The 13,249-nt window shown below is 53.6% G+C and overlaps 1 protein-coding gene and 1 pseudogene across 3 annotated transcripts in view; both read left to right on the top strand.

The window, feature by feature from the left end:
* Positions 1 to 13,249, top strand: part of CAPZB (capping actin protein of muscle Z-line subunit beta) — a 133,961-nt gene that overhangs the window by 81,016 nt on the left and 39,696 nt on the right. For all 3 annotated transcript variants that reach the window (XM_065894041.1, XM_065894031.1, XM_065894049.1), the window contains one exon: positions 10,955 to 11,076. In XM_065894041.1, coding sequence (XP_065750113.1) covers positions 10,955 to 11,076 — 122 coding nt within the window. The remainder of the gene's footprint in view (positions 1 to 10,954; positions 11,077 to 13,249) is intronic.
* LOC136129659 (small ribosomal subunit protein eS24 pseudogene) lies at positions 4,373 to 4,791 on the top strand (annotated as a pseudogene).

The following is a 13,249-nucleotide window of genomic DNA, read 5'->3' as shown; positions in this document are numbered from 1 at the left end:
CCAGGGAAGGTGCAAGGGCTCGAGTCTGCATCTGCCTTGGGAGGCCCTTGGTCACAATGATGCGGTGCCGGCCCAGGTCATCACCCTCTCACTCTCACCCCCACCCACCCAGCTGGTCCCTAGTCCAGCTCTCGGAGAGGCGCTGAGGAACATTGTGGGGGGCTTCCCACTGAGACAGACATGGGCTTCAAAAGGTCAGAGCTCCACCTGAGTGGCCCTCCTTTTCCACAATTCAACCACGGTCCCACCGGCATTTAGGAAGCCCTGCCAGCCTTACACTAGGTCCAGGGCCATCCAGACATCTCATCCCTGCCCTGAGGAAAGACACCCCATCCCGAATCCATGCGGCCTGGGGCCCAGTCTTATATAGAGCGGCAGGGGCGTAGCCCGTAGGTGAGGGGCATCGCCTTTGCTAAGGAAGCTTTGGGCATGCGTAGAAGAGGACCTTGAAGGATAACTGGGGGTCACTAGGTAGCACCGGGAGAAGGGCAGGCGATCCTGGTGGAGAGACTGTCAGGATGTCGGCTGGAGGGGTGACTGAGGGGATCGCGGGAGAGCCGCGGGGCTGCGGCAGAGGCTGGGCCCAGGCCGGCTCGGGGAGCTTCCCGCCCGCGGCCGTCCAGGCCGAGGCAGTTGGCTGCCCCGTGTGCAGCAGCTCCCGAAACTGGCCTGGTGGCTGCGCGAAGCCCTCAGGAGCCAGTGCACATAACTTAGACCCAGTGAGTTTTCTGCCTCTGGCTTCTTAAAGGTGCTTGTGTATCGTGCCCTATTCCTCGGGGACCAGCCCTTCCTTCATTAAGAGGAGCGGGTGGCTTAGAAAGACCCCAGCTTCTCTCAGCGCAGACACAGGTGATGCGGTCGCTCCTGGCCAGGGAACAGTTAATTTAATTAGGCTCCAAGCACCTGGTTCGTCCCCTTCGGGAAGCGTAGGGTTACATGTGGACAACAGGAGCCTTGTGTGTGCCCCTGGATGACCCACATGTAGTGATTTCAATTTCCCCTTTCAGTTTGTCTTCTCTTTGTCCTGCCCCCTCCTGACCCTTCTTTAGAAAAGGCTTCTGGCTTCTTACTCCAGCCTGCAAGCTTCTAGAAGGCAAAGCTTTGGGGTATGAATGGCTGAAACCCAGCCCAGGAAGTTTGCCTTTGTTTATTATTTATCTCTGGGGTGGTTTGGGGCACCTGCCTAAGAAAAGAGCGGCGGGAGGCTTATTGTTTCTTGAGAAAGCTCTTTGTTGTTAATGGCACATGAGAAATTGATTTCTAAGCAGAATAGAACATGTGTTGATCAGAAACGCTTTCCTAATGTTGGCAGCTTCCCATGTGTTAGACCCTCAGTGATGAGACCCGGCTGGCAGTATGTGACCCTCAGGAGCCCGTGCCGGTGGCCCGAATCTGAGGGGCACGGTTCGCACACGTTATGGTGTTGCCAAAGTTGGGAGATTGCTTCCTACACTTGTCGTGTACATTTAACCATGTTCTCCTTAAAAGCGCATTTTATAATTCGCAGTCTTCAAGTGAAGAAAACTGTCTGAACTTGTACTTAAAGTATACTGTTCTCAGAGTCCAGCGATAGCTTAATTAGAAGAGAGGCCGGATCTGAAACACGAGGAGGGCCGGCGGCCCTGGGGTCAGGCTGTGCTGGGTGGTGGCGCTGGCAGTGTCGCGGGTCCCTGCCCACAGCGCAGGAGTCAGGGTGGGCGGGCAGGGACCGTGCAGCCCCCGAGTTCCCCCCGATTCTCTTCCTTCTCCACCCCCTCTCCTCGGAGCCCCACTGGAAGTGGGTGTGGGAGCGGAAGCCGCTCGCCTTGCCAGCCCAGCGGGGCCTGTGCTCTGGAATCGCTGGGTCAGAGTTTGGAACTCAGAGTCCAGTTCTGCCCTGCCCCAACCTTGCCACCTGTGTGAGGCGCTTCCCTGCACTTGGGTTTTCCCATCCACATGGTGGGGAGGGTGGGGTCCTGGAGGGTGAGCAAGGTCCCCTGGGCTCCCCCTCCGCTTCCTCAGGCAAACCCTCTGAGTGGGTTTACAGGACGGGGTGAGGTGTCCCCAGTGTGGGGCATGCGCACTCGGAGAGGTGTTACATCAGTTCACTTGGAAACTCTGCTTCCAGGGCCCAAGGTGTTTCTGGTGACAAATAAGGTCCTGGTAACAAAGCTTCCGCTGGGCTGGGACTTCCCTGGTGGTCCATTGGCTAAGACTTCGCGCTCCCAATGCAGGGGGCCCGGGTTCCATCCCTGGTCAGGAAACTAGATCCCACATGCCACAACTAAAGATCCCGCATGCTGCAACCAAAGATCCTGCACGCTGCAACTAAGACACAGCACATCCAAATAAATAAATATTTAAAACAACAACAACAAAAAAGCTGCTGCTGGGCAGTCGTGGGGAGGACTTTGTTTCCTTCACCCCGATCGGGGGGGGCGGTGGGGCTGGGGGAGATCCTTCATCTCCCATAGGCTCCAGAGGCCGCCTGGGCCCACGTTCACGGATGGGTCTTCAAGTGCATCCTTCTTAAACCTGGGAGTCTGGGGAGGAGGTGGGAGGGAGCCTTTAAGAAGTTTTATGAACGACAGTGTGCTGGGGCTTGCCATCACATTTAAAGGGGCCCACAGGCACTGCTCCACCTGGCCGAGGATTGCAGCACACAGATGCTTCTCTCTTCTACTCTCCTCGGGGTGGGGGCGGGGGGAGGGAGCCTGGGGCCGGCTCTTCGGTCCCATCACAGTGCCTCTCCTTTCCTCCACTCACATGTCAGCTCCGTCCACCTCCTAGACCACCGAATCCCTGCAGTCCCCCTGCCATCCCCATCAGGTCCACGTCACAGCCCTCGCCACTCTCAGGATGGCTCCTCGTGCCTTGTCTGTTTCCAGCGGCTGGAGCGTGCTTTGGGAGAGCAGGGCTGTGCCCGTCCATCTCGTCTGCCACTGAATCCATGGCACCTGATGGGTGCCTGGGGGTGGGCACTCAGGATCTACTGAGGTGGGTGTTGTAGCCCCCAGTTCTGAGGTTTAGGAAGGTTACACTCAGCCAGGAAGTGGCAGACCAAGGATTCGAACTTGTGTTTGATTTTGAGTTTGGTGCTTTCCAGAATGCCACACTGTAGGTTGTGTTTCTGACACAGGCATGTGTGTCACTGAAAGCACTCTCCTTATTTTCTTTTTTAATTTTTATTAGAGAAAAGCAGGGAAGGTTTGGGGCCTTGGAAAAAATAAAGGGAACGGATTGTAAACAGAGACCTCTGCTGGTCATGGGGAGGGAGCCCCGGCATCCTGATACTTTGCTGTCTGCCGGGGAATGAGGCCAGCCAGCACTCTGCCCAGCCATGGTTTCAGCAACGTTACTCATCTGAGTGTGCGACCCAGCGAACACGGTCTGTTTTCGATTCTTATCTCTCTGGTGGCGGGCTCTCAGCCAGCGGGCAGATCAAAAGACGGAATGTGTTCGTTTGGCCATTTTTTTAAAAAACCGAGGTACAAGGGTGCATTTCTTAAAGACGAGGGCGCCGTGGATTAGATTATCCATGGAGCTGAACTGGTCTGGCTTTTGTGCTTTTTTAAGGGTTCATCTCAAGTTTCTTTTTCTGGTTGAACAATTTTTTTCAACATTAATAACTAATGGAGAAGGGGAAGAGGCAAAGTAGAACCATATGGTGGCCCAAACACAAACCTCACTTGTGGCCGGAAACTTCTGATTTGTATCTCTTTTCATGTAATCAGCTGTTGGGCTAGATAGTAGAAAAGGATTCAGTTTGAGGCAACAGTAAGAGTGAATGTAATTTTTATTTAGTTATTTTTTTATAGCTTTTAAAAAAATTTATCTGGCCGCGTTGGGTCTTCGTGTGGCGTGTGGGATCTTTAGTTGCAGCGTGTGGGACCTTTAGTTGCGGCATACGAACTCTTAGCTGCGGCATGCAGGATCTAGTTCCCCGACCAGGGATCGAACCCGGGCCCCCTGCATTGGGCGTGCAGAGTCTTAGCCACTGGACCACCAGGGAAGTGGAAGTCCCTGTAATTTTTATTTTTTTAACCCAGATGTACTGTATGTCACATGTCTTTTCTTAGACATTAGCTAGTAGCTGTGTGACTTGGGGCAAGTTACTTCTCTAAGGCCCTATTTTGTCACCCCCTCCCCTTTTATTTATTTGGCTGCAGCATGCGGCATGTGGGATCTTAGTTCCCCGACCAGGGATCGAACCCGTGTCCCCTGCAGTGGAAGCGCGGAACCCTAACCACTGGACCACCAGGGAATTCCCTCGCCCTTCTTTAAAATAGGGACAGTAACCATATCTATATGCAGGGCTGTTTTGAGGATTAAAGGAGGCGATGCAGGCTCTTTTCTTCCTGGCTGCTTGAAGATCAGCCGCCATCATGCCATCATGAGCAACACAGTAACTGTCCGGACCAGGAAGTTCATGACCACCTGACTACTTCAGCGGGAACAAATGGCGCTGATGTCCTTCGTCCTGGGAAGGCAACAGTACCTAAGACAGAAATTTGGGGAAAACTAGCCAAAATGTACAAGACCACACCAGACGTCACCTTTGTGTTTGGGCTCAGAACCCATGTTGGTGATGGCAAGACAACTGGCCTTGGCATGATTTACGATCCCTTGGGTCACGCGAAGCAGGATGAGCCCAAACACAGGCTTGCAAGACATGGCCTGTACGAGAAGACCTCAAGAAAGCAGCGAAAGGTGCGCACGCGCGGAACAAAGACTCTGGTCGTGGGGACTGCAGAGGCCAGTTTGGTGCTGGCAAAAGGAAGTCAGCTGGAGATCGGACGGCAGAAGGAGTGAAGATTCTGCGGTGGTTGTGCAGATTTGTCGTGAGAGAATTAATAAAGTAAGACCTTTTACGTGAAAAAAATAATCAAAAAATCAAGGCGGCGACGCACGTAGAGTTTACGCAGTGCAGTGCCTGGCACCCCCGCCCCCTCCTGGTGACCTTCTCTTTATTCTCGTTATCGTTAAAGGGTCACCTGAGGCAGTAGCTCGTGGCATGCTAGCCTCTCTCCTGCCTCTGCCTTCTGGGTTTTTTTTTCCTCTCCCTGCCCTACTTCACTTTATTCCTGTTTCACCCGATCTTTCCCGTGGCCCTGTGGCCCCATGGGCACTCGTGAGCCAGCTGGTGGTGCTGGTGGTGAAGGGCGAGGCGGTCCCTGCTTCCTGGGGTGTGGCCCCAGAGGGGCAGTGGAGAGACCGATGGAGGCGTGAGCTTCACCACCGGAACAACAGCGGGAACGCTGTCTTGGCCAGTGCAACGTTGTTTAGTATGCCGCGTCACTTGGAATTAGGTTTAAATCCCCCCGACAGCTTGGATTGGTGTGACACCTTTGGTGTTATATGACCACTCCTTACAGAGGCTGCTAAGCAGGTCAGATGGGCAGTTTGGACAGAAACTGTCCAGCCCTCGGATGTCGACACCAAGCACACGTTCTCGCCAGAGGCCCTCCTTGGGTCCCGAGGAAGCAGAGCCTGTGACACACACGTCCTGGAGTGAACTCCCAGCTTTGTTTGGACCTGTCCTTTCATTTAAATTGGTGTGCAAACTTGTCATCCATGAGACTTAATGTGATTTCGTCCACTGTTCTAAGCATTTGACATGACTAGGAGGTGGGGTGAGGTTGGGTCTGTACTGTGACCCTACATCATAGGATTGATACCCGCTTCCACCAACACGCCAGAGCACCCACCAGTGTGTGCGTCACTGGCCCAGGTCTGGAGGACCGGCCTCTGTGGGCACCCACCGAGTCAGCGCTCAGTGAAGAATGTTAAGTCTTAAGGAAGGAGTAACCTGATAGTTGAGGCCAGTGTTAGAACAGCCGTCTCCAGAGCATTTAGGATTCAGTTGATATCAGTGTCACTGCAGGAATTCCAAAGAGTGGGGGCATCTTGATAAGGAAGTTGGAGTTTGGTCTGGGCCCTGAAGGGTGGTAGGATTTAAGACTATATGGGGATCGGTTGCCAGTTTTTTTGTGTGTGTTTTTTGTTGTTGTTGTTTTTGCGGTACGCGGGCCTCTCACTGTTGTGGCCTCTCCCGTTGCGGAGCACAGGCTCCGGACGCGCAGGCTTAGCGGCCACAGCTCACAGGCCCAGCCACTCCGCGGCATGTGGGATCTTCCCGGACCGGGGCACGAACCCGTGTCCCCTGCATCGGCAGGCGGACTCTCAACCACTGCGCCACCAGGGAAGCCCAGGTTGCCAGTTTTAACAACCAATATATGTCATGTGTAAACTGCAGACATACTAAAACATTATGTATCTGAAATACAAATTTAACTGGCCAAATGCATTGTTTTATCCAGCAACCCTAAATGGGGAGGATTTTTAAGTGGAAGAACGCATGTGCAAACTCGCATGTCTAGAAGCACTGAGTAGGACAGTGTGGTGGGTTGAGAGGGTTCAGGCAGAAGTGCAGGGGTGGGAAGGGGGGTGGGAGTGAGACGAATTGGTGGTGGTGCCAGATCATGACTAATGCGCCCTTGGCAGCTGCTGTGGTACGAATCTGCGAGCACACTGTGTAGTCCACACTTCTCGTTCCACATGACGGCAATAATGTTATTTTTACAGAGCATTTTATCTTTGATCAAAGAAACAGGAGTGGTGGAGGGAAACAGAATACAAGGATATGGCCCAACTTGGGAGTTTATCCAAAAGGCGAAAATTGTACCTGCTGGGTGGAGACTCATGCAGCCACACCACAGCCAGGTGCTCTTCGTGGTGGGGCAAGTCATCCATCGTTCGTGAGCTCTCTGTGTTTTCCTGTTGCACAGCCGTAGCTTTGTGAGTTACAGCTCAGATGTATGTTTTCCTTAGGTTGGTTAGAACCTGGCCGTAGAGTTTGCAGAGTCCAGGTCCAGGTCTTCAAGGGTGGCTGGATCTGGGTGCTCAGGTACTATCTCCACGGCCCTGCAGTGCTCAGAAACACAGGGAGGTACTCTCCCGCTGCCTGCTGCAGCCCAGGCCCTGCACCCCCAACCCAGCTGCCCTGGCAGAAAGGAGGTGAGACGTGTATCCCTCCATCGCCCCTGGAGAAGACTCTTCCCTGCATATGCCAGGGGCTGAGGCCCTCTCGTTGCCCATGCGTGGTGGTGGAGTAGAGATCAGCCTTGCCCAGCCATATGGAGTGAGGAGCTTTCTGACCAGAAGAATAGGAAAGGAGGCTGGGCAGGCAACAGGAGTGGCCATTGATGACAGCTGGTACCACGGATCAGCCCCTTGCGCCGCTGCCTTAATCTGCGTTGTCTGTGCTTCGACGGACGTGAGTTACAAAGTGGGGAGTGGAGTCCCTCCTGCTCCTTTATGCTGGCCCTGAAAGTACCCAGATCAGCTTGGACAGGTAGGGAGGGCTGGATCCCATTTTCTAGAAAAGTGGCTGCCACATTTTTTGATTTCACAGGCCAGAGACATTTAAAAGTGAAGAGGAGGGAATAGGTCATTGGTTGTGAACCTTTAGAACAAGAACAAGACCTATCGTTTCATCAAGTTACGGACATCTTAACACCAAAAAAAGGGCATTCTCAAAGGATGAATACGTTTAACCATGTGAAGAACCTAATAGTGTCTTGATTAGAGGCTTTCTTTACCTGAATTATTTGCGCTGAAGCAGTGAGGCTCTTACAGTGGCCCAGCAGCCATCTGTGTCTGATGCAGCTCACCTGCTGTGTTTGCCAAATGAACAACCTCGGGCCCAGCCCAGGTCTCCGTGGCTAGTTAACGGCTGAGCTGGGGCTCGAACCCAGCTCTCTCAGTTCTCAGTCTCGCACTGCGCTGTGCTCCTTGGGGTCGTATAGTAACACGGACGCCAGGACTTTCACTAAAACTCCCGCTCTCTCTGTCTGCTGCTGTGGAACCACATCACGGGTCATATTCCTGGTTGGAGCCACAGTGAAACTGTCATTGGTATCCATCAAAGTTTAGTTCTTGACTCTATACTCTTTGGGTGAAGATCCTTGCTACACACCAATTTATTAATTTAAAAATAAAGCCGAGGGCTTCCCTGGTGGCGCAGTGGTTGAGAGTCCGCCTGCCGATGCAGGGGACACGGGTTCGTGCCCCGGTTCGGGAAGATCCCCCATGCCGCGGAACGGCTGGGCCCGTGAGCCATGGCCGCTGAGCCTGTGCGTCTGGAGCCTGTGCGTCTGGAGCCTGTGCTCCGCGACGGGAGAGGCCACAGCAGTGAGAGGCCCGCGTACTGCAAAAAAATAAAAAATAAAAATAAAGCCTATTGGCGTTTAGGAGGCTCCGTATTGTAAAACTCCTCCCTTCCTCCTTCCCACATACGTCAAGCACTTGCTCTGTGTCAGGCACTGCCCTGGGCACTGAGGATTCAGCGGTGAACAGGATCAAAGCCCTCGCCCTGGTAAAACCTACATTCTAGGGAGAGAGACATGACCACAAATCGATAAAAAAAAATCATTTCAGTTAGTATAAGTGCTGGGAAGAAATTATTGAAATACTTTCGATCCATGAATTAGCCTCTTGAATAGGAGTGAGGTCAAGCCTGTTTATACCAAATCCCATTATCTTGTAAGCTTCTTCTGATGGGGGACTTAGCCATCAGCAACAGGACTGGAGGGAAGGGGTCAGCATGGCTCTGGGCAGAACTGGATCTCAATGGTGCATTTTCATCCAGTGCCTGGGGCAGTACAGCAAATTCAGGTACAGCCTAGGCTGGGGCCGCTGTCTAGGCCGGAGCTGCCGTTCAGACCGGGGTTGCCGTCCAGGCTGGAGCTGCAGGCTGAGAATGACAGGCAGCAGTGGTGTTGGGGACCGAGGGGGAGCAGGGGCATCGGTGCGTCGGTTCCTGATGTGCACGCGTTGCCCTGCGCTGGACGCTACGCTGGGTACTGAATGCATCATCATCCCATGCAATCCCCAGCCGGGTTGGTTTTTCTCATCCCCACTCTACAGGGGAGGAAATGCAACTCGGTAGAGAAGTAAAGTGACTTGCCCCAGGCCAGGAGGCCAGTGAGTCGCAGAGTCAAGAAGTCTAACTTCAGAGCGTGTTTGCTTGGTCTTTACGTAATACTGCAGGATAAATCAGGCCAGTAGTGTCAGGGCCCATGGGGTTCTAGGCAAAAGTCAGGGCACAACAAGTAAGGCAAGGAATCAGCCCAACAGAATAGTGATGCCAGGGAAAGGCTGAAACGTGATAGGCGGGCACAGAGGTGCCCAGGGCCCTTGCACTTGGCCAACGACAGGAAAGCAAGGCCACTTCAAATCCCAGCTGCCTTGGGTGGAAGCTGTTACAATCTTCCTTGCCTTGATCTGGCCTTTTTTTTCCAGGTGAAGGGCGCCATAGCTGAGCAGGGGCTGGGTGGGAGGGGGTCGTTTCCCAGCAGACCGTGCCTTTGGCCTGTACTCTTCTTCCTCTTAGCTGTCCGCTAAACCAGAGTTCCGGTCAGAGGGGGAGACACCTCTCTCTACTGCTTTTTTCTTGTGTGGGCCCTGGGCAACCTCACGACTCCAGGCCTCAATTCTCTAATCTGTAAAACGGGGATAATAACTACTTCACAGGGTGAGTGTGAGCTTCCGGTAGACAGTTTCCATCTGTAAAGGGCCCAGCGTAATACATGATACGTGGCAGGCGCTTGGTATTCTCAGCACCAAAACTAACCGAACACAGCCCCATTTTTGTTTGTATGTCTTTCTGCTTGGGGAGGTGGGTACACAGATGGGTGTTACACCCAGAAGGAGTTCTGAAATAAGCACGTCGTCGACAGGGGTTAATGATGCGTGTGTCCCGCGTCGGGCGGCTGGCTGCCCGGTGCTGCTCGGTGTGTGAGAAACGGCTGTGAGTCACCAGGCAGGGTCACCATCTCACAGGTGTGCCAGACAGCGCCTTCCAGGCCGAGTCCGGAGGCACGCCCCCATCAGCAGAGATGCCTCGAGAAGCCCACGGAGGCTGCTGGTCTCCGAGGTGACCGTGTCCCCATCCGTGCCTCTCTGGTGGTGGCGGGGGCCTTCCGGGGGAGCACGGGAACTGCTGTGACTGGCCACCCATCTGCTGAGCTGCTCTTCGGGTGTCTTTGCCACATGATTTAACTTTTCCATTTGGAAGGGTTATTGGTGCAGTTGGCAGCCACTCGTCGGGTAAACGATATGGTGGGGCCTCCGTAAACCCTGGCCCATGAAATGAATAAGTCAGCACATTGAAAATATAGCATGGAAGTGACTCAAGCCTGAAGGAATCCATTTTGGAGAGTGCTGCCCTCCCTTCCTGGAATATTTCGGTGGAAATTGATGTTTGAGTTGGGAGGAGGAGGCCAGAGGCCTGGTTCCTAGCAGGGCTCTGTGTCCGGTTCGGCAGCACTTGCCCTGGATTCAGCCCTGCCCGCCCCCCCCGCGAGGGCCCCCCTCCTCAGTGAGGGGCCCAGGAGGGTGAGCCTGAGCACAGCAGCTGGAGCTCGGCACTGTGGGAAGCTGGCGGGAAGCTGCCTTTGCGGCAGGTAGGGTTGACTCCGTAAGCCAGCCTGGTAACGCTTGGCTGGGGTCCTGGAAAGTACTGGAAACTCCACCCAGCAAGGGAGCCTGTGGGAGCTCTCGGCACGGACTGGCTCTTCTTCTCAGAGCTCTCTGGACTCCTGTGTGTTTAAAGTGTTTACCTTCTTCTCGGGGCTTCAGCTTATGCTTTTCCCACCAGAGACCAATACCAGGCACGTTCGTACGTTACTAGACCACCCTGGCGACCAGGTAATTAAAGCTGCGCGCAGTTTGGAAGGAAGGCTGTATTGGAAATCACGCTCCACTGTAATTCAAGAACAGGTTTCTTCATAGAGGGACACAGTTGGTGTCAGACACATGTGGAAAAGAAAAGAACAGGCCCATAATTCTGGCAGGCTACCAAGGGCCAGATGTTAAATATGCTGACCACGGTATGGCTACAGATGCCGTTAGCCAGCCTGGGTTTGATGTGTTATTTTAACCTCTGTTCTGACTTTTCCTCTCTCTCTGCCAGGTCCCCAGTCTATGTGAAGATCTCCTGTCTTCTGTTGACCAGCCACTGAAAATCGCCAGAGACAAGGTGGTGGGAAAGGATTACCTTTTATGTGACTACAACAGAGATGGGGACTCCTATAGGTGAGCTCCTGCCCCACGAATGCAGCAGGCGTGCCGCGCCCGCCACAGCTGCTCACCACTGCTGCAGCAGCTCAAGGACTACTGAGCTTTGACATCTGACAGCCCATCAGCCTTCTTTCTGCTTGTGCTTCTGCTAGGCTTTCCTCCTTCCCTCCCTCCCTCCGTCCCTCCCTCCCTTCTATCCATCATTCCATCCAGTTGGCCGGAAGATGTCTGTGGAGTACCCCCACTGGGCATTGGAGATGCAGCAGTGAACAAGAAGCCCCTGCCCTGGTGGGGCTTACAGTCTAATAGGAGGGGGATGTTGGTAAAAAAACAAACAAAAAAAAACAGGGACTTCCCTGGTGGCGCAGGGGTTGAGAGTCCACCTGCCAGTGCGGGGGACATGGGTTCGAGCCCTGGTCCGGGAAGATCCCACATGCTGCAGGGCAACTAAACCCATGCACCACAACTACTGAACCTGTGCTCTAGAGCCTGTACTCTAGAGCCTGCGTGCCACAAGTACTGAAGCCCGCGTGCCTAGAGACTGTGCTCCACGATAAAGAGAAGCCACCGCAATGAGAGGCCCGCGCACCACAACGAAGAGTAGCCCCCAGTCGCCGCAACTAGAGAAAGCCCGCACGCGGCAACAAAGACCCAATACAGCCAAAGATTAATTAATTAATTAAAAAGAAAGAAAGAAAGAAAGAAAGAAAGAAAGAAAGAACCCCCAGCAAGCTGCTTCATTAAAATTGCATCAAATCCTGCAAAGGAGAAGGTCCAGGATGTGCCCATGACAGGAATCCCGAGCCCAGGGAGGGCCTGCGTGCTTAAGGGCATGTGAATGAATCTCGTCAGACAGATGTGCAGCTGTCCTTTCTCTCTCCATCACCCTGTCCAGGGCTGCGAATAACTAAGTCGACTTGCGTCCCTGCCCTGGGTGATCCGTGGTCTAGAACAGGAGACACACCCAGGAGCTGATTACTGTGTGACCTGATTCCTGCAGCCAGGGCCAAGCTTATTGCATAGAGAAGGTAGCATAGAGAAGGCCGAGGTTGATTCCAGGAAGACTTCCTGGAGGAGATGTTGTCCGAGCTAGGTTTTTAAGGGTGCCTAGGAGTTCTTAATGTTAAAAAAGACTGGGAATCCCTACACGCATCCAGTATTCCTGTGATGGATGGCTGTAGTCAGTACCTTGGAGAATGGTGGAGGAATGCCATAGGCTATAGGTTTTTTTTAGAAGCCGCAGAACCTGGGCTGGGTCTTAACGCTTTGGCCTCATGCTCTTTTGCGGGAGGGGTTGGGGCCTGAAAAATGAAAGGAGGAGAAATTCACTGGAGGTAGCCCACATGGGCTCCAAGCCAGCTCTGCCCCCTTGAGCAAACGGGAACTTTGACAAATCACTTACTGTCTCTGGACTCTAGTTCTCGCGTGGATTAAGCAGAGGGTGATAGTGCCCATTCTTCTAACAGGTCGCTCAGTGACACGCTTCTGTGAGCAGGCACTCGTGTGTCAGACGCTGAGTCACTCTTCTGTGGAGCTTGTGTCCTAGTGAGGAGTCCAGAGAGTGAGCAGCTGCATAAACAGTATATATTGTTGAAGAGCAAGTAAAGAAAAGGATGGACGACCAGGGGAGGGGGAGGCGGAGGGGTACACAGGGAGGCTCTGGCGCTGGTGGTCAAGCGTGAAATGAGACTTAAGGATGAGAAGGTTCAGTCCCGCGCACGTCTGGGAGAAGAGTGTCCCCTTTAAAGGCCCTGCGTGGGGTGAGCTGTCAGGGTTGAGCCTGGCAGGGAGGCCCGAGTGGGAGACAGCAGTGAGGGCGGGGGGTGGGGGCCAGGGGTAGGAGGTGAGACCAGAGGCCTTGAAGGCCAGGGCCGTAGGGCTTGGCTCGGGGCACTTGGGAGTTGAAAGAAATAACACATGTGAAGGGCTGAACAGCACCGAACTTGGGGGAAATGACAAAGAATTCATACTATTTAAACAAGACTAGACGACTATCGTGTGATCACGTCCCTTTCCTAGTTTCAGATGGAGGTCAGGTAAAGGATGTGTTTTGGTCTAACCTAGACTGGAGACTAGAGTTGGAGATGGGGAGAGGTAGTCGGGTTTGAGGTACGTTTTAAAAGTAGAGCCAGTGGGCTTCCCTGGTGGTGCAGTGGTTGAGAGTCCGCCTGCCGATGCGGGGGACACG

The sequence above is a fragment of the Phocoena phocoena genome, chromosome 1 (genome assembly GCF_963924675.1).
Source record: "Phocoena phocoena chromosome 1, mPhoPho1.1, whole genome shotgun sequence".
Classification (NCBI taxonomy): Eukaryota; Metazoa; Chordata; class Mammalia; order Artiodactyla; family Phocoenidae; genus Phocoena; species Phocoena phocoena.
This window is presented reverse-complemented; position numbering and strand designations above follow the sequence as displayed.